Raw genomic sequence first — 23,779 nt, forward strand, 5'->3', positions numbered from 1 at the left:
TTCCAAAGTGGCTATTTCATTTTGCATTCCTACCAGCTATGAATGAGAGTTCTTGTTGCTCAATATCCTCCCCAGCATTTGGGCTTGTCAGTGTTTTGGATTTCACACATTCGCAGTAGTGTGTATGGTATCTCTCTTTTAACAGTTTTGATTTGTAATTTCTTAATGACATATTATGTTGAACATCCTTTCATATGTTTACTTGCACTCTGTATATCTTCTTTGGTGAGGTGTCCAGATCTTTTATCCATTTTTTAATTGGTTTTTTTTTAAAGATTTTATTTATTTATTTGACAGAGAGAGATCACAAGTAGGCAGAGAGGCAGGCAGAGAGAGAGAGAGGAGGAAGCAGGCTCCCTGCCTAGCAGAGAGCCCGATGTGGGGCTCAATCCCAAGACCCTGGGATCACGACCCGAGCCGAAGGCAGAGGAATCAACCCACTGAGCCACCCAGGTGCCCCAGAGCAGAAGTTTTTAATTTTAATGAAGTGCAGCTTATCAGATTTTTTTGTGTGTGGATTTTAACTTCCGCATTGTACTTAAAAAGTCATTGCCTTACATAGAGTCAGCTAGATTTTTTCCTGTATTATCTTCTAGGAGTTTTATTATTTTATATTTTACATTTAGGTCTGTGATCCATTTGAGTTAATTTTTATGATGAGTCTAAGATCTCAGTCTAGATCCCCTCCCACACTTTTATTTATTTATTTATTTTGCCTGTGAATGTCCAATTGTCCCATGACCATTTGTTGAAAAGGTTAGTTTTGCTGATAGTTTGTCAACTATCATTTGACTGTATTTATGTGGGTCTCTTTCTTGGCTCTCATTTCTGTTCTGTTGATCTAATTGTTCATTCTTTTGCCAGTACCACATTGACTTGATTACCCTTTTTTTAATAGCAAGTGCTAAAGTTGGGTAGTGTCAGTCCTCCAACTTTGTTCTTCTCCTTCAGTATTAAGTTGGGTATTCTGGGCCTTTTGCCTTTCCATAGAATTAGTTTGCTGATACCCACAAAATAACTTGCAGAGATTTTGATTGGGATTGTAATGAATCTGTAGACTGAATTGGGCAAGAACTGACATGTTGAAAATATTGGCTCTTCTAATTCATGAACATTGAATATCTCTCCATTTGTTTAGTTCTTTAATATATTTCATTAGAGTTTTATAATTATTATATAGGTCTTAAATAGTTTATTTGATTTTTTTACCTAAGCATTTAATTTTTGCTTAAAAATTATAACAAAAATTACGAGCAGGAGATCATAGAAAATATCTGCCCCCATTTTCTATCACTTGTAATTTCCCAAGTGATAAAAGAACTAAGACTATCTCTTGTTCTAATATCTGGTCTTTCACCCTGACCCTGTGTGACTGGGCTCCTAAAACCCTTATAAATTCCTAAATGGTAAGAGCACTAGGAGCATCTTTTGTTTTAATAATGTGACTCTGGGTGGGATGCTGAATAGCTCCTGGTTGGGGGTTGGTCATCAGAAAGAACAAGTCATGATTAGAAGCTTAACATTTTACCCCTGCTTCTCCCCTACTTACCTCTAGTCCATAAAGGGGAAAGGGGCTGGAAATGGAGTTAAGAATTGATCATGCCTACTTGAGGAAGTCTCCATAAAATCCCAGTAGTATCATTTCAGAGGGAGGGTGATACAACTCAACTCCACCAGGACAGAATTCCCTGTGCTCAGGACCCTCTCAGATACTGCCTTTTGTATATCTTCCTCTGGCTGTTGATCTATATCCTTTATCATATCTGTTAAAAAAAACTGGCAAACTTAAGTGTTTCCCAGAGTTCTGTGAGCTATTCTAGTGAATTAATGGAACCCAAGAGGGGGGATCATGGGAACCTCCATTTATAGCTGATCAGTCAGAAACACCTGGACTTGCATTTGGCATCTGAAGTGGGATGGAAGCAGTCTTATGGGACTGAACCCTTAACCTTTGGGATTTGATCCTGCCTTCAAGGAAGATAGTGTCAGAGTGAGTTAAATTGTGGGGACACAGCTGATGTTGCAAAGAATTGCTTGGTGGGTGAAAACCTCCACATATTTGGTGACCATAAGTGTCAGAAGTGTTCTGTGTAAAGGAGACATAGAGGAAAAAAACACAGGAGGAAGAACTGGATTTTTCCTTATATAAGGGGAAGAACTGTAGGTTTTTTCCAGTATAGAAAGGAATTGGCTTTTGTGTATTAATGTTATATTCTACAACCTTGTTATAATCCCTTATTAGTTCCAGGAGGTCTTTGTTGATTTTTTTTTTTAGATTTTCTGCATAGTCAATCATGTCATCTGTTAACAAAGACAGTTTTATTCCTTCCTCGTCAAATCTATATGTCTTTTTTTTTTTTTTTTGTCATGTCTTGTTGCATTAGCTGAGCCTTCCAGTGTGGTGTTAAAAAGTTTGGTGAGAGGGAACATCCTTGGCTTGTTCTTAATTTTAGTGGAAAAGTGTTAAGTTTTTCACTGTTAAGTTTGATGTTAGCTGAAGGTTTTCTTTTTAAATGCTCTTTTTCAAGTTGAGGAAATTCTCCTTTTTCTAGTTTGCTAAGAATTTTTATCATAAATAGGTGTTGGATTTTGTCAAATGCTTTTTCTGCATCTTTTGATAAGATTGTGTGATTTTTTTTCTTTTGCCCCTTGGTACAATGAATTACATTAATTAATTTTTGAATGTTGAACGGCTTTGCATAAGTGGGATAAATCCCACTTGATCATGGTGTATAATTATTTTTGTACATTGTTAGATTCAATTTGCTCTTACTTTGTTAAAGATTTTTGTATCTACACTCATGAGAAATACTGGCCTGTAGTTTTTTTGTAATGTTTTTGTCTTGTTTTGTTATTAGGATAATGCTAGTCTTATAGAATGAACTCAAAGTATTCCATCTGCATCCATCTTCTTTAGGAGATTATACAGAATTTGTATAATTTCTTCTTTTAATATTTCATAGAATTCACTGGTGAACCCATTTGGGTATGGTGCTTTCGATTGTTAGGTTATTAGTTATTGATTCAATTTCTTTAATGGATATAGGTCTATTTAGATTGTCTGTTTATTCTTGTGTGCATTTGGCATGTTATGTCAAGGAATTGGTCCATTTTATCTAGGCTATCAAACTTGTGGACATAGAATTTTTCATAACATTTTTGAAATTTTCTATTTAATGTCCATAGGATCTGTGGTTATATCTACTTTTTCATTTCTGATATTAGTAATTTGTGTCCCTTCTTTTTTTTTTTTCCCCCTTAGCCTGGCTAGAGACTTATCACTTTTTTTCCCCCTGAAGAGTCTAGGGTGTTTTTTTTTTAATTTTTTATTTTTTATAAACATGTATTTTAATCCCCAGGGGTACAGGTCTGTAAATTGCCAAGTTTACACACTTCACAGCACTCACATAGCACATACCCTCCCCAATGTCCATAACCCTACCCCCCCATCCCGACCCCCCTCCTCCCAGCAACCCTCAGTTTGTTTTGTGAGATTAAGAGTTACTTATAGTTTGTCTCCCTCCCAATCCCATCGTGTTTCATTTATTCTTCTCCTACCCCCTTAACCCCCCATGTTGCATCTCCACTTCCTCATATCAGGGAGATCATATGATAGTTGTCTTTCTCCGATTGACTTACTTCGCTAAGCTTGATATCCTCTAGTTCCATCCACGTTGTCGCAAATGGCAAGATTTCATTTCTTTTGATGGCTGCATAGTATTCCATTATGTATATATACCACATCTTTATCCATTCATCTGTTGATGGACATCTAGGTTCTTTCCATAGTTTGGTTATTGTAGGCATTGCTGCTATAAACATTTGGGTGCATGTGCCCCTTCGGATCACTATGTTTGTATTTTTTGGGTAAATACCGAGTAGTGCAATTGCTGGGTCATAGGGTAGTTCTATTTTCAACATTTTGAGGAACCTCCATGCTGTTTTCCAGAGTGGTTGCACCAGCTTGCATTCCCACCAAGAGTGTAGGAGGGTTCCCCTTTCTCCGCATCCTCTCCAGCATCTGTCATTTCCTGACTTGTTAATTTTAGCCATTCTGACTGGTGTGAGGTGCTATCTCATTGTGGTTTTGATTTGTATTTCCCTGCTGATGAGTGATGTGGAACACTTTTTCATGTGTCTGTTGGCCATTTGGATGTCTTCTTTGCAGAAATGTTTGTTCATGTCCTCTGCCCATTTCTTGATTGGATTATTTGTTCTTTGGGTGCTGAGTTTGCTAAGTTCTTTATAGATTTTGGATCCTAGCCCTTTATCTGATATGTCGTTTGCAAATATCTTCTCCCATCCTGTCAGTTGTCTTTGGTTTTGTTAACTGTTTCCTTTGCTGTGCAAAAGCTTTTGATCTTGATGAAGTCCCAATAGTTCATTTTTGCCCTTGCTTCCCTTGCCTTTGGTGATGTTCCTAGGAAGATGTTGCTGTGGCTGAGGTCGAAGAGGTTGCTGCCTGTGTTCTCAAGGATTTTGATGGATTCCTTTCTCACATTGAGGTCCTTTGTCCATTTTGAGTCTATTTTCGTGTGTGGTGTAAAGAAATGGCCCAGTTTCATTCTTGTGCATGTTGAAGAGGCTGTCTTTTTTCCATTGGACATTCTTCCCTGCTTTGTTGAAGATTAGTTGACCATAGAGTTGAGGGTCTATTTCTGGGCTTTCTATTCTGTTCCATTGACCAATGTGTCTGTTTTGTGCCAGTATCATACTGTCTTAATGATGACAGCTTTGTAATAGAGCTTGTAGTCTGGCATTGTGATGCCACCAACTTTGTTTTTTTTTTTTTTTTTTTTTTTTTTTTTTTTTTTTTTTTTCCAATATTCCTCTGGCTATTTGAGGTCTTTTCTGGTTCCATATAAATTTTAGGATTATTTGTTCCATTTCTTTGAAAAAAATGGATGGTATTTTGATAGGGATAGCATTAAAAGTGTAGATTGCTTTAGGTAGCATAGACATTTTCACAATATTTGTTCTTCCAATCCATGAGCATGGAACATTTTTCCATTCTTTGTGTCTTCCTCAATTTCCTTCATGAGTACTTTATAGTTTTCTGAGTATAGATTCTTTGCCTCTTTGGTTAGGTTTGTTTGTAGGTATCTTATGGTTTTGGGTGCAATTGTAAATGGGATTGACTCCTTAATTTCTCTTTCTGTCCTGTTGTTGGTGTAAAGAAATGCAACTGATTTCTGTACATTGATTTTATATCCTGACACTTTACTGAATTCCTATACAAGTTCTAGCAGATTTAGAGTGGAGTCTTTTGGGTTTTCCACACAAAGTATCATATCATCTGCAAAGAGTGATAGTTTGACTTCTTCTTTCCTGATTCGGATGCCTTTAATTCTTTTTGTTGTGTGATTGGTGAGGCTAGGACTTCTAGTACTATGTTGAACAGCAGTGGTGATAATGGACATCCCTGCTGTGTTCCTGACCGTAGCAGAAGAGCTCTCAGTTTTTCTCCATTGAGACCTGACTGATATTCTATTGTGTATATATATATATATATATATATACACCATATTGTCCTTGTCCATTCAGCTGTCATATGACACTTGGGTTGTTTCTATATTTTGACCTTTTTTCTTTTCTAATATCTGCATTCAATGTTACACATTCCCCTGTAAACATTGCTTTCACTGCATCCCACAGATTTTGAAAAGGTGTATTTTCATTTAGCTCAAAATATTTAAAAAATTTTCCTGAGATTTCTTCTTTGACGCATGTGTTATGTAGAAGTGTGCTGTTTAATCTTGGAGTATTTTGGTTTCTTCAGGCTACCTTTTATTGATTTCTATTTTAATTTTATTATGGTTTGAGAACAGAAATTGTGTCATTTTTATTCTTTTAAATTTGTTAAGTTGTGTTTTATGGTCCAGAATGTGGTCTATCTTGCTGAATGTTCCATGTGAGCTTGAGAAGAATTTCTAATCTGTTTTTGGATTAAGTAGTCTATACACTTCAATTATATCAATTTAGTTGGTGATACGAAGTTCAACTTTGATCCTTCTGGTTTTCTGCCTGCTGAATCTGTCCATTTCTGATGGAGGGATATTAAAGTCTCCAAATGTAATAGTTAATTCTCTATTTCTTTTTGCAGTTGTTAGTTTTTGCCTCTTCTATTTTGGTACTCTTTAGGCATGTACACATTAAGACATTGTTATGTCTTCTTGGAATATTCACTTCTTTATCATTATGTATGCCCCTCTTTGTCCTCAGTAGCTTTTCTTTCTCTGAAATCTACTCTGGTTAAAATAAATATAATGATTCCTACTTTATTTTGATTAGTGTTAGAACAGTATATCCTTTTCCATCCCTTTACTTTAATCAATATGTGTTTTTATATTTAAAGTGAGCTTTTTGTAGACAACATATAATTGGGTCTTGTTTTTGGATCCACTCTGATAATCTGCCTTTTGGTTGTTGTATTTTAAACTCCTTATGTTTGAGGTGATTATTGATATAATTGGGATTAATATGTACCATAATTTTTTGTTGTTTTCTGTTTGTTGCCTTTGTACCTCTTTTTTGTCTTCCACTCTTTTTTTGCTATTTGTGGTCTTAATTGTACATTTTACGATTCCATTTTCTCTTCTTTCTTAGCATTTCAAATGTACTTTTAAAAAAACTTTTTTAGTGCTAGTCCTGGAATTCACAATGTATCTTCAGTAAACCAAGTTTGCTTTCAAATAACATACCATTTCATGGGTAGTGCATGTACCTTATAACAACAAAACAGTCCAGATTCTTCTCTCTTTTCACTTATATCACTGCTGTCATTCATTTTACTAATGCCTAAGCATACATAATCAACAATATTGTTGCTGTTGTTATTTTGAACAAATGGTTATTTTATCAATTTTGAATCAGAAATATTTTATTTACTATCACTTATTCCTTCTCTGATTCTCTTCCTTTTATTAGGTACATCAGAGTTTCTGACCTATATTGTTTTCCTTTTCTCTGAAAAAAAATTTTTTTAACATTTCTTATAAGGCAGGCCCATGGGCAACAAATTTGCTCAATATTTGTCTTAAAAAGTTTTTATTTCTCCTTCACTTTTTAAAAAAAGATTTAAAAAAAGATTTTATTTATTTTTTATTTGTCAGAGAGAGAGAGCGAGTGAGCGAGCACAGCTGGGAGAGTGGCAGGCAGAAGGAGAAGCAGGCTTCCCACTGAGAAAGGAGACTGATGTGGGACTCAATCCCAGGGCTTGGGATCATGACCTGAGCCAAAAACAGATGCTTAATTAACTGAGCCATCCAGGCATCCCTCTCCTTCACTTTTTTTTTTCTTTTTTTAAGATTTTATTTATTTGACAGAGATCACAATTAGGCAGAGAGGCAGGCAGAGAAAGGGGAAAGCAGGCTTCCCACTGAGCAGAGAGCCCGATGCAGGTCTCGATCCCAGGACCCTGGGACCATAACCCGAGCCGAAGGCAGAGGCTTTAACCCACTGAGCCACCCAGGCGCCCCTCTCCTTCACTTTTGAAGGATAATTTCAGAGGGTACAGAATTCTAGGTTAGTGGTTTTTTCTCTCAACACTTTAAATATTTTACATAACTCTCATTGCTTGTATGGTGTGTGAGAAGTCAGATTGTAATCCTTTGTTCTTCTGTAGGTAAGGTGGTTTTTTCTCCTCTGGCTTCTTCAGTATTTTTTTTTTTTAAGTATTGATTTTCTGAATTTTGAATATGATATGCCTAGGTATAAATTTTTTGGTGACTTATTCTTCTTGGTGTTCTCTGAGCTTCCTGGATCTGTGGTTTGGTGTCTGACATTACTTTAGGAACATTCTCAGTCATTACTGCTTCAAATATTGCTTCTTTTCCTTGTTCTCTTCCTTTTCCTTCTGGTATTTCCATTATGCATATGTTACATTTTTTGTAGCTGTCCCACAGTTGGTGGATATTCTCTTTTGATTTCCTTAGTTTTCTTTCTTGATTTTGATTTTTTGAATTTTGCCATCATATTAAGTTCATTGATATTCCTCAATCTTGTCCATATTACTATTGAGTCCATCAGAGGCATTCTTCATTTTCATTGCAGTGTTTTTGAGCTAAAGCATTTCTTTTTGCTTTTCTATTTAGAATTTCTGTCTCTCTACTTACATTATCCATTTGTTCTCCTATGTTTTGTCTACTTTTTACATTAAAGCATTTAGCATAATTTTTTAAATTCCACATTTGATAATTCTAATATTTCTGCCATATCTGACATGGGTTTTGATGCTTGTTCAGTCTCTTCAAACTGTGTTTCTTAACTTTTAGTATGCCTTGTAATTTTTTGTTGAAAGATGGACATGATATACATGTGAAAGGATTTGCAATAAATAGCCTTTAGTAATGTAATGATAAGTTAAGGTTGTTGGGGGGGGTGGTTGTGAAGTGTCCTATGATTAGGTCTCATTCTTTTGGTGAGCCTGTGTAACTGGACTGTGAACTTCACAGTATTCCTCAGTTTTTTCTTTCTCTTGGGTAGTACAGCATAGTTGGAGGGGGCTAGATTTGGATATTATCCTTTCCTGGGGTAGTTTAGGGTCAGGTCCAATAATTTCTTCTGAGATCAGTCCTTGTTAAGAAGAACAGAATGCCCTGACATATTTCAAAATGGTTGCTTTTTCCTCTCTTTCCCCTGGAAGTAGGAGGGAAGTTTTTTCTGATACTGTGAGAGGTCTTGGAAATGAAATTCACAAAACTCTGTGTATGTGTCAGGGAGGGGGTTCCTACTGTGACTCAGTCCTCTGTTTTGTTTTTGTTTTTGTTTTAACTGTCAGAGTTGTCTATACTGAGCCTCTAGCAGTCAGTCAGTCACAGTTCCAGGCTTTCCTACACTGGCACTATTTCCTGCAGAGGTTTCTGTTTGTGGGTTTTTGCTCTGTTAATTTGCCAGTCTGTCTCTACAATTGTTGAGGTAGCTATTTGCCTTATGACCTCATTGCTTTGACAGATCTAAGAGGAGTTGTTGATTTTCAGTTTGTTCAGCTTTTACTTGTTGTCAGGATAAAGTGCTGTCAAGACAAAGTTTAAGCTCCTTACTTGTTAACTGGAAATAAATTCCCCTATTTTTATATTTAACTATAATTTTATGAAATTAAAATTTTATTAAGAATCTAGAGTAACAGATTTAAGTTTTGAACAGAAGTGTTTTGTGCTGTGAGATAAATAATATACTTTTATGTATAATTCAAGAAATCAGAAAATTTTACTACACTCTGTTTTAGCATTGTTTCAAGGAAAGCAGGATTACTTAGGATAAAGATTGAAGTGTCTTCTAAATGTTAAACCAGAGTCCAAAGGCCATTAATATTTGTAACACTATTCTATCTAGTTCTTTGATCTTATAACTACAAATAAGTTGGTTTTTTTGACAGTCAGAAAGGAAGAGAATAGGAGTAGCTCAGTATAACAGAAGGGGGTAATAAGCATATGTTCCTATCCCTTAAAAGTCTTAATTTTGTCTAGCAAACCAGATAGTTTTTATGTAGAAAACATTATTTTCAGTCACATCCTGGAATATTAAAGATGGGTTTATTTAATATAAGAAGAAAACCTGTAATTTAAAAATTTATAGTTTCAAATCAGCAGGTTGTTAAAAGGACCATTCATTTTTATTAATCTAAACTTCAAATGCAAGTACTAATAACTAAATACTGAGACTGAAGAGTTGTGACTAAGCACATTTTCAGTGATGTCTCTTTGATTCATTTATTTTTTCATACATTTTTTGGAATTTTTTTAATCCATGATTTAATGGATTAATCATATTAATTTAGTGATTATATTAAAATTTTCATATGCTTTTATTTAGTTTGCTTTTGCATTATTATAAGAGGATTATACCTTCTAAGTTTCTGTACTAAGTTATGTGTTTTTTTTTCATTAAATAAAAGCAAATGTTTCATTATAATACCATATTTCTAATGTTAGTTTAAGACTGATCTGTAGATGGAGATGAGGCTCATGTAAATCCATGGAGAGTCACCATTAGTAGTTTGGAGTAAAAAGAATGTATTTTTCTTTACACAAGTAGAATAGTGTTGCTCAGGAGCACAGTTACCCCTTTCCCTGCCAGGGCTAACTAAATGTACTGTTATGTTATACAGTGGTGGCCTCTCTCCAGAGCATTACAGTTAGTGACTATGTTATCAAACAGTTCTTAGAAGAGAGAGTGTATAAAAGGGTAAAGTGAGAGAATTTTATTACCTTGAAATTTCCAAGTCTGAGTGGCTAAAAGAGTGAAAATTTTAAAATATATTTTAACAGCTATTTTTAATATTTCAGACATTCTAGGTATAAGTGTATTGTATTTTGTATGTAGTCTTAATTTTCAGCTCTAAGAAAACGTTTTCATTCTTTATTGTCATTTTTAGAAGCTAATTAATTCTAGTAACATTGATTATATCACTCATTTAAAACTTTTAATCCTTAATTTTCCCAAAGATAATTTTTATTTTTCTCTTATTCTGTTTTATGATTTTATTCAGAACAGTTAAGCTATTGGCTTGTGATAAGATGGATTTTTTTTGTGTGTGTGCAAAGTTAAACAGACCAAACTTAGTTGTTAGATTAAACTAGATATTACAGTTCTGAATGTTGGGTTCACCATTATGGCAATCATGAAGAATTCCTGATACTATCTGTGAGCAGCATTCATAACCTCTGCTGTTTGTCTGAGTAAACGTCAGAGCACTCAAGGAGATAGTGACATTTAACAGACTACCCTGTACCAGAAAAGGAGGGGTAAAGGAAAAAAGAGCACAATATTTATGACTCTAGGAACTATAAGTTGTAATTTAATGAGATCAAAGCATGTGCTGTTTACTTGCTGCACTAACAGCTTTGAATAAAATGGTTAGAAAACAGACAATGTACTAAAAGTTCAGGATATTTAAAAGCAATAAGGGCTATAAAATCAAAAGCATATTTTCAGTGGATAATCATTTCATGGAGGTCTCTGATTTTAGTTTATTATGCTCTTAAGATTAATTAATATATAAGAGAAAAAGAAAGACATAAGAAATGATTAGTTTTTACTTTTGTCAGCTATATACTGAGTTTTCACGCTTATCCTCCCCTTTCCCACTTCCTTATTGTTTCATAACAATTTTTGTAATAGAAATTGATGCCTTTTAGAGTATCTCCTAGAAAACCTAGCTGATTAAAAAGCTCCATGTTTTCAGTTGTTGAAAAGAATAGAAAGCCATAGAAGTTTGTTGAACTTTGTAACCTTGACAGAAAAAATAACTTTTAGAAAAATGAATCCTCGGGACGCCTGGGTGGCTCAGCCATTAAGCATCTGCCTTTGGCTCAGGTCATGATCACTGGGATCCCTCCTCGACAGGAAGCCTGCTTCTCCCTCTCTCACTCCCCCTGCTTGTGTTCCCTCTCTTGCTGTGTCTTTCTCTGTCAAATCTAAAAAAAAAAAAAGGAAAAATGAATCCTCTTTTATTCAGAGAATTAAAAGCCACTTGATAGAAATATGTTTTAGCAGCATATACTTCTGTTTAATTGTACTTTTATCTGTAGAACTTTGTATTTTAGGATTGAATCTAGAATAGATTACTAGTAAAAAACTAGTATAAAGGGCATCTAATAATTTCTAAGTTGTTTGAATGTTTATTTATTTTTTACAGGTGTATCTTGCTTTAGGAAAACCCAATATAAAAAAATAAAAGTTCAAAGTTACAAATTTTAAAACTACCAATTTAGTACACAAGAAAAGCAACTTGAAAGCAAGTTTTTTGAAACACCATTGTGTAAAGAAAGATGTACATTAAGTCCAGTATTATTGGTGGCTTTTTAAAAAAGTAGAGTCAGTTGAGCACAAAAGATCATTTTTAATACTTGGATGATTTGTGACTAAATACTGGGTAGCAATATAAAAATTAGCCAAACATCCCATAAATCTGAGTTGAGATTAAAACTTTGAGGTCCTCTAACAAACAATTTTCCTTTGAATTAACCTCTTAAATTTTTAAAAGTTAAATTAATTGCTGAAATTACCAGTTGTTTTTTTTAATTTCCTTCAGAGTCCGTAGTCAATTTGACTACCATCTCATGTTTTCAAATGTTTATCCAGGGTGAAAATAACAAGGTCAATATGTTCTTTTGTTCAATAAGTTTGTTAAGTCAAAGACCCTCTAGTCTAGTGTAATGTTTTATTATATGGTCTTATTTCTGTAATTGTTGTTTTCTAGCATATTCTTGGATCTGTACTTATAATGAAAAATTAACCTATTTTAAAGATTTATTTATGTATTTATTTGACAGACAGAGATCACAAGTAGGCAGAGAGGGGGGGGGGGGGGAAGCAGGCTCCCTGCCGAGCAGAGAGCCCGATGTGGGGCTCGATCCCAGGACCCTGAGATCACAACCCGAGCCGAAGGCAGAGGCTAACCCACTGAGCCACCCAGGCACCCCTAGAATTAACCTATTTTAAATTCACAAATTTAGGGCTATCTATTACAACAGTCACGGTTATTTTCTAGCCAAAAAATATGCTGTTCTTTTAAAGTTAATATAATGCTAGTGACTCACCATCTACTAACTTTATTTTTCCATTATTGTACTGGTCTGTTCACATTTAAACCATGAGCATCTGTCTATATACATGGTGATCTGTAGGGCTGTGGTTGTTACATTGAATGGAGTGAAGCCAGCTGGTTCAATCAGTGATTAAACCCTCAGCATTATACTTAAATATACCACTTTCTATTTAGTCTTACAAACTGACTGTGAACTGTTGTGTCATTAATAATACTCTGTCTGGCTCACATCAACTGCTCTTACCAAATATTTTTATTGCCTTTTTTTTTTATCCTGAATAAATCAACCTTAGTGTTCATCAAATCTTATATTAGGTAAAGTCACAGTTTTTTTCATAATCATGTTTATCAATTTTCTTCTTATAGTCATTATAATGTTCAGTTCCTTTTAAATTCATTGAATGTATTAGGCTGCTATGGGATGAGTATAAAACATGATACCTTTCCTTGAGGAGCTCATGTCCTACAGGAAAATTCTTATTTTTAGATATGAAAAAGTGAATCTTAATTCTTTAAATAAATAAAATAATATTTAACTATACCATTATTAAGACTTTATTTTGAAAGTAGAAAAAATAATCCTAGAACTCCCTTGGATTCACTTAGAGGTAATAACAGGCAATAGTGCCTGACATGTAGTAGATACTCAACAAATACTTGTTGCATGGAGTATTACATAGCACAAGATTTGTTAGTTTTTAAAAAATTAAATTTCTACTTTATAGATGAGGAACTTGAGACAGAAGGAAGTTAAATAAGTTACCTAAAGTTACATAACAAGGAAAATAAAGCCAGGACTGGAGCCTAGACATATTTTGACTTCAGAACCCACAATTTTAACTTTCCTAATAGTGATAGCAGCATAAACAATTTGTCCATGTACATTTCTTCTCTTATTCCCCATTAGAAACCATATATTTATTAAAAAGGGAAATTGTTTACTATTCATACTCCTGAAATAGCAGCTCCTTCTATGTTTTGACTCTAAAGATCTATAAACTAGTGTGTTCCTGCCTTGAAACTTTATCATTAAACACTATGTCCTTTGGGCTCTTTCATTGTCCTCTTTCTCCAGCCAGAACATCCTTTTCTGTCTGTACCATGGTGCTCTCAAATCTCTTCTCTCTGCCTCTAGTCCTTCAGTCCCCACTACTCTACGCAGTCCTTTAGTCTCTTCTGCCTACATATAATTCCCTGAATAATATTTCTCACTTATTCTATTTGTCTTAATTCATCACTTTACCTTTCTCTTTCAAACTAAACCTTCCAACTGTAGTCATCTCAAAGAGGTGCTTGACCCAGACCTGTACAGGCATTGCTTTTCTCCTTCCCCCCTTTTGTATTCTTGTTTTTAATATGAGTAGAATGACCCCTACCTTTCTTGTTTTATATATGTATAATAAACATAAGACAATAAATGCATGGAAAACACTTCCGAAAGTCAAACATGCCGTAGAAATTTATGGGATTATTGTTACTTGCAAGTAAAATTAGGTTAAGATTAGGATTAAGGCAGCTTTGTTAGATTCAGTTTTTCTGCACCGCAGACTGTAAGTAGTTTATATGTATAGTCTTTTAAGACAATTGAAACACAGACTCATTTACCTTTAAATTCCTTTATCAGATAGCAAAGTCTGAAACTCCTTCTGACTCATCAATTGCCCTTTCTCCTTTCATGCTTGAACTGTTTTCTATTTCTACAATATCCAGTTCTCTCCAAACTATCTTCTTCAGATCATCTTTAAATTTCTTAAAATCATAGGGATCATCTAATCTTGTTTTTGTCTTTGAGCTGCAGAACCCTCAGTTCAAGATGCGGAATCTCCATATTAAAACAAATAAGGTAGAGCTGCTTTTGCTTAAAAGGAAGCTTGGAGGAACACTGGAGCTATATATACTTAAGGGCTCTTGCTCCTCTATTAGCAGCTATTAATGGTTTCCACAGACCATCCAGGACTCTCAGAGCACAATTTAAAAACCACTAACTGGATCCATGCTCTCCTGTTTTTGTAAAGGGAACTGAAACCTAAAGAGAGTAGGTGAGGGGTGCCTGGGTGGCTCAGTTGTTTAAGTGACTCTTGGTTTCAGCTCAGGTCTGATCTCTCAATCGTAGGATCGAGCCCTGGGTTGGGCTCTGCACTCAGTGCAGAGTCTGCTTTAGCTTCTTTTTCCCTCTCTGTCTGCTCCTCCTCGCTAGCTTGCTCTCAAATTAATTAACTAACTAACTAATAAAATCTTTTTTTAAAAAAAGGAAGGGAGGTGAATTACCCAATGTCAATCATCTTGTAAAAAATATTCATTTATCTTCTATTATACTGTGTAATATTTATAACCAGTAATATTCTAAACAACCTGTGTATTTTACAATGTTAGCTGAAATTTTTCTTACAGTAGACATTGTGATAATTCTGCCAATATTCAGTCCACTTTATATGATCATTCTGTCTCTAAGGCAGTTAATACAATCTCCATTTTTCATACCAGTGTTTGGTTCAGAAATGAGCCTGTGATCTGGTTCTGGCCAATAAAAAGTGGTTCAAAGAAACATTTTCTTACTTTTCAGAAGGAGTCCCAGGAAGCGACTATTGCTATGTAGTATCTAAATTGGCCCCTTGTTGTAGTCCCAACATTGGAAAAAAGAGGACGGTTCCAAGAATGGAAAGTGGACAAATTAAAATACCCTAGTCTTTGATAATATGTAGTCTTTATTAAATTTCCTGAATCCTAATTGAGTGCCTGAATCAACCAAAACAAGAACCTCCCCAAATTTTTAGTTTTTTTTATTTTAATTTTTTAAGTTCTTAATTCCAGTATAGTTAATATACAGTCTTATATTCGTCTCAGGTATACAATGTAGTGATTCAACAATTCTATACATTACTCAGTGCTCATCATGATAAGTGTACTCTTAATCTCTTTCACCTATTTCACCCATCCCCCTCACCAAACTCTCTTCTGGTAACCATCAGTACCTTGGTTTGTCTCTCTTTCTGTATCTCCCTTGCTATCTCTCTCTCTCTCTCTTTTTTTTTTTTTTTTGTCTTTGCTTGTTTGTTTCTTAAATTCCACATATGAGTGAGATCATGTGGTATTTGTCTTTCTGTGGCTCATTTTACTTAGCATTGTATTCTCTAGCTCCATCCATGTCATTGCAAGTGGCAAGATTTAATTATTTTTTATAGCTGAATAATATTCCATAGTATGTGGGATATTTGAGATTTTATATACACACACATATATGTATATGTGTGTATATATATGCATATATATGTATATATCTCACATCTTCTTTATCCATCTATTGATGAACATGGGCTGCTTTCATAGTTTAGCTATTGTAAATACTGCTGCTATAAACACAAGGGGCATATATCCCTTTGAATTCGTGTTTTTCTATTTTGGGGGTAAATACCCAATAGTGTGATTGCTGGATCATACACTTCTTTTTAATTTTTGAGGAAACTCCATACCGTTTTCCACAGTGGCTGTACCATACAGTTTGCATTCTCATCAACAGCACATGAGTGCTCTCTTTTGTCCACATCCTCCCCAACATTTGTTGTTTCTTGTGTTTTTGATTTTAGCCATTCTAACAGGTGTGAGGTGATATCTCAGCATAGTTTTAATTGGCCTTTCCCTGATAATGAATCATGTGGAGCATCTTTTCATGTGTCTGTTGGCCATCTGTATGTCATCTTTGGAGAAATGTCTTTCATGTCTTCTGTCCATTTTTTAATTGGATTATTTGTTTTGAGGGTGTTGAGTTTTATAAGTTCTTTATATGTTTTGGATACTAACCCTTTATTGGATTTGTCATTTTCAAACATCTTCTATTCCATACGCTGTCTTTTTAGTTTTGTTGATTGTTTCCTTTGCTGCGCAGAAGCCTTTTATTTTTATGTAGTCCCAATAGTTTATTTTTGCTTTTATTTCCTTTGCCTTGGGGGACACACCTAGAAAAGTATTGCCACAGCTCATGTCAGAGACATTATTGCCTGTGGTTTAGTCTTCTAGGATTTTTATCCATTTTGAGTCTTTTTGTGTATGGTGTAAGAAAGTGGTCCGGTTTTCCCAACACCATTTGTTGAAGAGACTGTCAACAGTTGGATATTCTCTCCTGCTTTGTTAAGATTAATTGACCTTATAGTTGTGGGCTTATTTCTTGTTTTTTTTTTTTTTTTTTTCATTCTGCTCCACTGATCTGTGCATCTATTTATGTGCCAGTACCATACTGTTTTCATTATTACAGCTTTGTAATATAACTTGAAGTCCAGAATTGTGATGTCTCCAACAATTTGCTTTTCTTTTTCCAAGTTGCTTTGGCTCTTCAGAGATTCAGGGTCTTTTGTGGTTCCATGCAGATTTTAGAATTGTTGGTTCTAGTTCTGTGAAAACTGCTGCTGGCATATTGAAAGGGATTGCATTAAATGTGTAGATTGCTTTGGATAGTATAGACAATTTAACAATATTTGTTCTTCCAATCCATGAGCATGGGATGTTTTTCCATTTCTTTTTTCTTCTTCAGTTACTTTCATCAGTGTTTTATAGTTTTCAGAGTACAGGTCTTTCACCTCTTTGTTTAAGTTTGTTCCTGGATTTTTTTTTTTTTTTTGGTATAACAATAAATGGGATTGCTTTTCTTAGTTTCACTTTCTGATGCTTCATTATTAGTGTATAGGAGTGCAACAGATTTCTTAAATTGATTTAGTATCCTGTGACCTTCTGAATTTATTTATCAGTTCTAGTGGGTTTTTGGTAATGTCTTTCAGGTTTCTATCTATAGTATTATGTCATCTGCAAATAGTAAAAGTTTTATTTCTTCCTTACCGATTTGGATGCATTTTATTTCTTTTTGTAGTCTGATTGCTGGAGCTAGGTCTTCTAGTACTATGTTGAATAAAAGTGGAGAACCAGGGACACCTGGGTGGCTCAGTGAGTTAAGCCTCTACCTTTGGCTTGGGTTAAGACAACCCGCATTGGGCTCTCTGCTTGGCAGGGAGACTGCTTCCTGCCCCACCCCTACCACCTCTTTGCCTACTTGTGATCTGTCTGTCAAATAAATAAATAAAATAAAATAAAAAAAAGTGGAGAACCTACCCAACTTTGGACTCCCTGTTAAGTGGAAGAATAAATGTCATTATTTGTATGGTCTCTGATACTTGTAATCGCAGCATCCTGTTACTGATAACTTGGTGTTTTTAGTTACAGAATAATATTGTGTTTTGTAAAAAAAAAAAAAATAGATGTTTAAAGTACAAAATGTGTTCATTTTAGAACATCTGTACGATAGCTTGCTTTTTAAGGGTCTTTTGGTACAGATTCCTTCGGCTCCCTGATTACCTTTATTCTTTCATTCCTCCAAAGTTCTATCCTGTGGTCTCTTTCAGTGAGCTCTCATATCTGCGATTCAGTCATTCACTTCATGCTGATGACTTTATATTTGCGGCCTTACATTTCCCTCTATCTCAGTTCTATATTTTCAGCTGCCTGAAGGTCATCTCCTTTTATGACGTACTGTAATTTCAGGGTCAGCAGGCCACATACTGGATTGATTCTTCATTCTCCATCTCCCTCCTTTCTCCCTCCACATCCCCCCAAATCCATGCAGCTCTCCTTTCAAAGGAAATCCTCTTGCTGACTGTGAAGATGAACCATTGTTGGAAAACTGAAACTTCCTTTGAGGGAATTCATCTCATGTAACCTTCTGTAATTCGAAAAAATATGAATGAAGGACTTTTAAAAATATGTAATTTAATATAATTAATATAATTTAATATATTTTTAAAATATAACAACCTATGGCTCAGGCATAATGATTTGTGCTTTTTTGGCTTTCTTAATAGTCGCAGAACATTGTTCATCACTGTTTCTTGTTGTCTTAATATATTTTCATCTATTTCTTCAGTGAAGCAGACTTCCGATTTCCTTTCCATTGCATGCTTTCTTTTTCACATTTCATAGTGTTTCTTTTCATTTCTTTTAGCTTCACTTAGGCACTCTGGAATAATCTTCTTCCTTCATTCTCTTTGTCTGTTCAATTATATTTTCCTTTAGAATATCTCATATTTGCCATTTTTCATTTCTTAAAATATAGACATTTATCATCTCATGCCTGGATTGATAAAATAGTGCCTTAGCCAGTGTTCTTTTTTTTTTTTTTAAAGATTTTGTTTATTTGTTTGACAGACAGAAATCACAAGTAGGCAGAGGAAGGCAGAGAGAGAGGGAAGCAGGCTCCCCACTGATCAGAGAGCCTGATGCGGGGCTCGATCCCAGGACCTGGCACCATGACCTGAGCTGAAGGCAGAAGCTTTAACCCACTGAGCCACCCAGGTGCCCCTGTCCCATACTTCTTTAATTGACTTTTCATAACTTCTGTGGTCTGGCCCCATTCTATATCTTCAACATCATTTCCTACTACTTCTTAAACATCTTCTGTTCTATATAATGGAAAATTGTTGTTGCAATTGTCCTAATTCTTCATTATTCCTTCCTTTTTGCCTTTGCTCTCCTCCATAGCCCCCCCCCCACACTTAAAATCCCTTCTTTCAGTTTATTTGTATTGAACAGGATTGAGTCAGGAAATAGATGGCACCTTGGAACGGGTAAAAATGAAAAATTTGATGAAGCAGCTGTCTACAAAGCTATGGGCAGAGTTCAGGGAAACCAGGAGGAGGTCTGAAGCACCACAGGGATAGAAGCAATGGGGGAATGATTATACCACATAAACCTGAGGAGGCAAGGGACAGAAGCAGATAGTGGGAATCTGGAAAGAGGTGTAACCTTTGGTAAAGGTAGAGAGCTATTGTCATTTTGTGGTCATGTGGGGAGGAAACAAGGAAATACCTCAATCTCTCTGTCTTCCCAGCATACTGATTTGCTGGTGCCTTCCAGAGATTGAAGCCAGCCAGGAGTCAGAGGGCAAGAATTGTTTGCTCTATCCACAGATATCAACACACAGGGGGCAAAGCAGTGTGAAGAAAGGGTGGAGAGTGAGTCAGGACAGACAAATGGAGGATATCTGGTGTACTACTTCGTCTTCAACACATACCTCTTTTGTTCAGACTTCTTTCATTATTCAGTACTTGCTGATTGTTCTCTTTGTATCGGCCACTAATTTGTCTGCCTGCTTTTCTAAGAGTCAAGTCCTCTCTCCTGACCCATGCCTGGTTACTTTAGCAGTTGTTTATGAAATGCACATACCTGAAAGGGACATGTGAACTAAAACCATTAATCCTTTCTCCTGGATTGTGAACTAGGTATTGAGTTATGGGTGAGTTTTCATGTAGCATCTGAAGCTATAACATGTACAACTCTGGACATATTGGCAGCCCTATTTTCCACTGCTCGCTTTTCAGCTTCCTGAACATTACACTCTTGATTTTCCACCTACCTCAGTTGACTGTACTTCTCAGCCTTCCATAGTAGCTTCTTCTGGAATCCATGCATGTTGGAGTTCTTTAGGACACAGTCATTTGCCATCATCTCTCTTCTAACTAATAACTGAGTGAGTGCCCTTATTTCCATTGTTTTATATACTGTTACATACTACACTATATATATGTCCTGTACACTGATACTTTAAGAAATATGTGTTTACTTTAGAAAAAAAAGAGAAAATTCTAATCAGTACAATGAAGACAATAACAGTTTCTTATAATCTCACCACCCTAATGAATTAAATTTTTTTTCTACAAAAGAGCTGTTTGTTGTTATTATTTATTCAGTTCTTATATACAGTCTTTTAAAAACTAAAGTATATTCATCAGGATTCTTAACTCTAAGATGATTTTTGTCAGCCAAGGAATTTAGATGTTGGTCATCTCAGACTTAGAAAATGGTCAGAAACAAGGGAAGCTTTGGAATATCCAAGACCACACACCATAAACCAACTTCCACACAGACCATTATACATTGTAGGTTGTACTGTCACTGTTGACTATCATGGATGCTGCTTCTGCTTTAGTGGTACCATTGTTGTCCATGGAAATGTGATGTTACTACCATTGTCCCTAAAGCCTATAGCAGAAGGATTTGTAGCAGTTCTTGTTCCTTGTGATATTGCTTCCTGATCCAGTATCCAGGATGGGTACATCTGATTAGCAGAATCTAGCCTCATGCTTAAAAATCTACTATCTGGCATTTCTGGCTTGTCTAGTGGACAGTGGACTCATAATGTAGAATTCCTCCAAAATTTAAAGGGAGGTGAGATACTATGTAGTTAAAAATGTGAAAATTGGGTTCTTGAATATTTAATATAGTCAGTATCCACAGAACAGCAGAATAATAAATTACACACCAATTCAGAAGTTGGTATTTCAGAATTTTAATGTATTTGGATGATAGCTATTAAGCTCAGTGGACGTGTAACTTCACAAATGAAGACTTCTTTTGTACCTTCTTCAATTCTAATAATCTGTAATGATGCTAGAGTTATTTTTCTGAATTACAAATCTTATGTCTTTCTCCTACTCAAAATCCTTCAATTATTAATTCCTTATTGCCTATACGATAAAATTAAAGCTCTTTTTATCTTGGCCTATAAAGCCCTTTCAAATACTTGAATCCTGTCAGATTTCTAGCCATAACCATGAGTACTCTACTCCGCTCCCTCGTGCATTACATATTAGCTCCAGCCGTAACCTATTCTGTTTCCCTGAAAAGTGCCATACTGTTTCATGTTTCTGTATGTTTGTGCATGCATAGTCTTTTTGTCTGGAATGGCTACTTTTTTGTCCTCTTTGCAAGTTTATCTTTAAAGGCTCAATTAGATTTAAAGACTTAAAGACTCAAGGCAGAGGCCCCAACCCATTGAGCCACCCAGGCACCCCAATCTTTTTCTTCTTTATGCTTCTATACATTTCTGTAATATAGCCCTCATCACATTAGATTATGATTATTTCTCACATAAATTTTTCTTATTAGGTGCTAGGGAACTTGGAAATCGATAATCTTTTATTATTTTTTATCTCTGTAGATTTTTTTGAATAAATAATAAATAAAAATACCCTACTTCTGGTAGGTTAGTTATTTTGGTTAGAATGCTCTTTTTAGGGAAAAAATCATGCATTCTCTCTTTATAGCATTCCCACCTTGGCTAATTATCTTGTAAGGGAACTAGGGGAAATAGAACTTTATGGATCAGTAGTATTATCTTGATATGTGAAGTACAGTAAATTATAATGATACATTTAAAATGGACTTTAAAACTGTCAAAAAATATCTCACTTTGATAAAATGTTTATACTGAACTTTTTATATTTCTTATGCTAAGGAACTAAAAAAAGTTACGTCAGACTTGATAAAGTCCAAGGTCACATGTCAACATAAGATGGGAGAAGAAAACATCCATTTAACAATTAAAGAACAGAAATTTCAAGAACTTCAGGAAAGATTCAACATGGTATTTAATCAAATATATTCATGTTTGTATAGTGTTTTTGTAAAATGAGAATTTCAGGCTTATAATATTAAAATGTTCCTTCTTGGTAAAGTTAACATACGTAGTAAAAAAAAAAAAAGATACCGTGAATTATTTTTCATTATTAGGCAATTTTTGCCATTATAAACAAGAATTTAAGACAATAAAATTTGTCTGTAAACCATTGTATTTCCACTCTCATATAATGTCAGGTAATCTATGGTACAGTAGCATCTCCAGAAAAGCTTTAGGAGATGAGAATTTTGTAATTTTTTTGACATGAATATTTATAAATTTACACAGCAGCGTATGTTGGGCATCTCCTACCCCCTTTATTTCACTAGGAGCCACTACTTCACCAGCAAACAAATGTTGGTACTCTGGGGTAAGAAGGGGTCATGACTCTCCTAAACGTATGGATCACTGAATTAAATGTAGAATTTGCTGAATTTTATATCATAACTTGAAAATTACTCATTTTTTAAAGGAGTTGGAATTAAATAAGAAGATTAATGAAGAGATCACACATATTCAAGAAGCAAAAAAGGCAAGCAATCATAAGATATTTTGGGAGCCAGTAAATATTTTTTAAAACCGGATATAATATGGGAAATAAGTTAAATAACAAATGGAATCATGTTTAGGTCAATTTCCTGGCCCATAGTAAACACTCAGAGCCTATTTATTGGATGCACATGTACCTTTTTAACCAGGTCTCACATATGCTACATTAAAAAATAAAGCCAAGGAATAAGGAGAGGTTTGTCCAAGGGTACAAACTTCAGGTATGAGATGAATAAGTTCTGGGGGTTTAATGTACAGCATGATGGTTTTAGTTAACAAAATTGTGTTATATATTTGAATGTTAAGAGAGTAGATCATTAAAAAAAAAGAGAAAGTAGATCATAAATGTTCTCACCACACACACAAAAAAGGTAATTATGTGAAGTGATAGAGACGTTAATTAATCTTATTAGGGGAATCATTTAACACTATATGTATCTATCAAATCATGTTGTACAACTTGAGTTTACAGAATGTTATATGTCAGTTAAGTCTTTTTTTTTTAAATATTTTTTTTATCCATTTGACAGAAATCTCAAGTAGGCAGAGAGAGGGGGAAGCAGACTCCCCGTTGAGCAGAGAGCCCGATGTGGGCCTTGATTCCAAGCCCCTGAGAACATGACCTGAGGCGAAAGCAGAGGCTTAACCCACTGAGTCACCCAGGCACCCCTGTTAATTATGTCTTAATACATTTGGAAAAATATTATATGAAAATATTTGATAAATGAAAAGAGTAATAAATCAGTTTTTTCCTTGATAATTTAGACCATTGGTACCCTAACAGATAATTATTGAAATGTATGTATGCTTAGAGCATGCATTTATAGGATGTTATACTCTTTGAATCTATTTGATATTTATAATTCCTCTATTTAAAAAACGTCTGTGAAAGAAAAGTTCTCCTGTTTCTTTTTTTGTCCCCTCTGGTTTTCTGTTTTTCCTCCATTTTATTCTGAATGTATACTGTGACATCCTAGCTCATTAGCAATACGACGTTTCAGTAATGATAGATTTACTGTTTTTAAGACAAGCCAACAAAAGATTTGGTTTTAAATACTTCACATTTTCCAGTAGTGTCTCATAATTCATGATCCCTTTCAAAAAACTATTAGTTATTTGAAAAACTCTTGGATATAACAATCATATAATGTAATTATTTTATATATTTAGTATAATTTTATATATTTAATAAAATGTGCTACTAGTTTCTTTCACTCTTATTTATTATGCTGTTGAAATTAAAC

General features: G+C 34.8%; 1 protein-coding gene across 12 annotated transcripts in view; it reads left to right on the forward strand.

The window, feature by feature from the left end:
• CCDC73 (coiled-coil domain containing 73) overlaps positions 1-23,779 on the forward strand; it is a 135,004-nt gene that overhangs the window by 80,161 nt on the left and 31,064 nt on the right. For 8 of the 12 annotated variants that reach the window (XM_004755924.3, XM_045066076.1, XM_045066074.1 and 5 more), the window contains 2 exons: positions 21,825-21,953; positions 22,459-22,518. In XM_004755924.3, the coding sequence (XP_004755981.1) occupies positions 21,825-21,953; positions 22,459-22,518 (189 nt within the window). The remainder of the gene's footprint in view (positions 1-21,824; positions 21,954-22,458; positions 22,519-23,779) is intronic. The other 4 variants (XM_045066077.1, XM_045066075.1, XM_045066071.1 and 1 more) reach the window with 1 other exon arrangement.

Source organism: Mustela putorius, unplaced genomic scaffold (assembly GCF_011764305.1).
Source record: "Mustela putorius furo isolate JIRA1106 unplaced genomic scaffold, ASM1176430v1.1 tig00003859_pilon_pilon_pilon, whole genome shotgun sequence".
NCBI classification, from domain to species: Eukaryota; Metazoa; Chordata; class Mammalia; order Carnivora; family Mustelidae; genus Mustela; species Mustela putorius.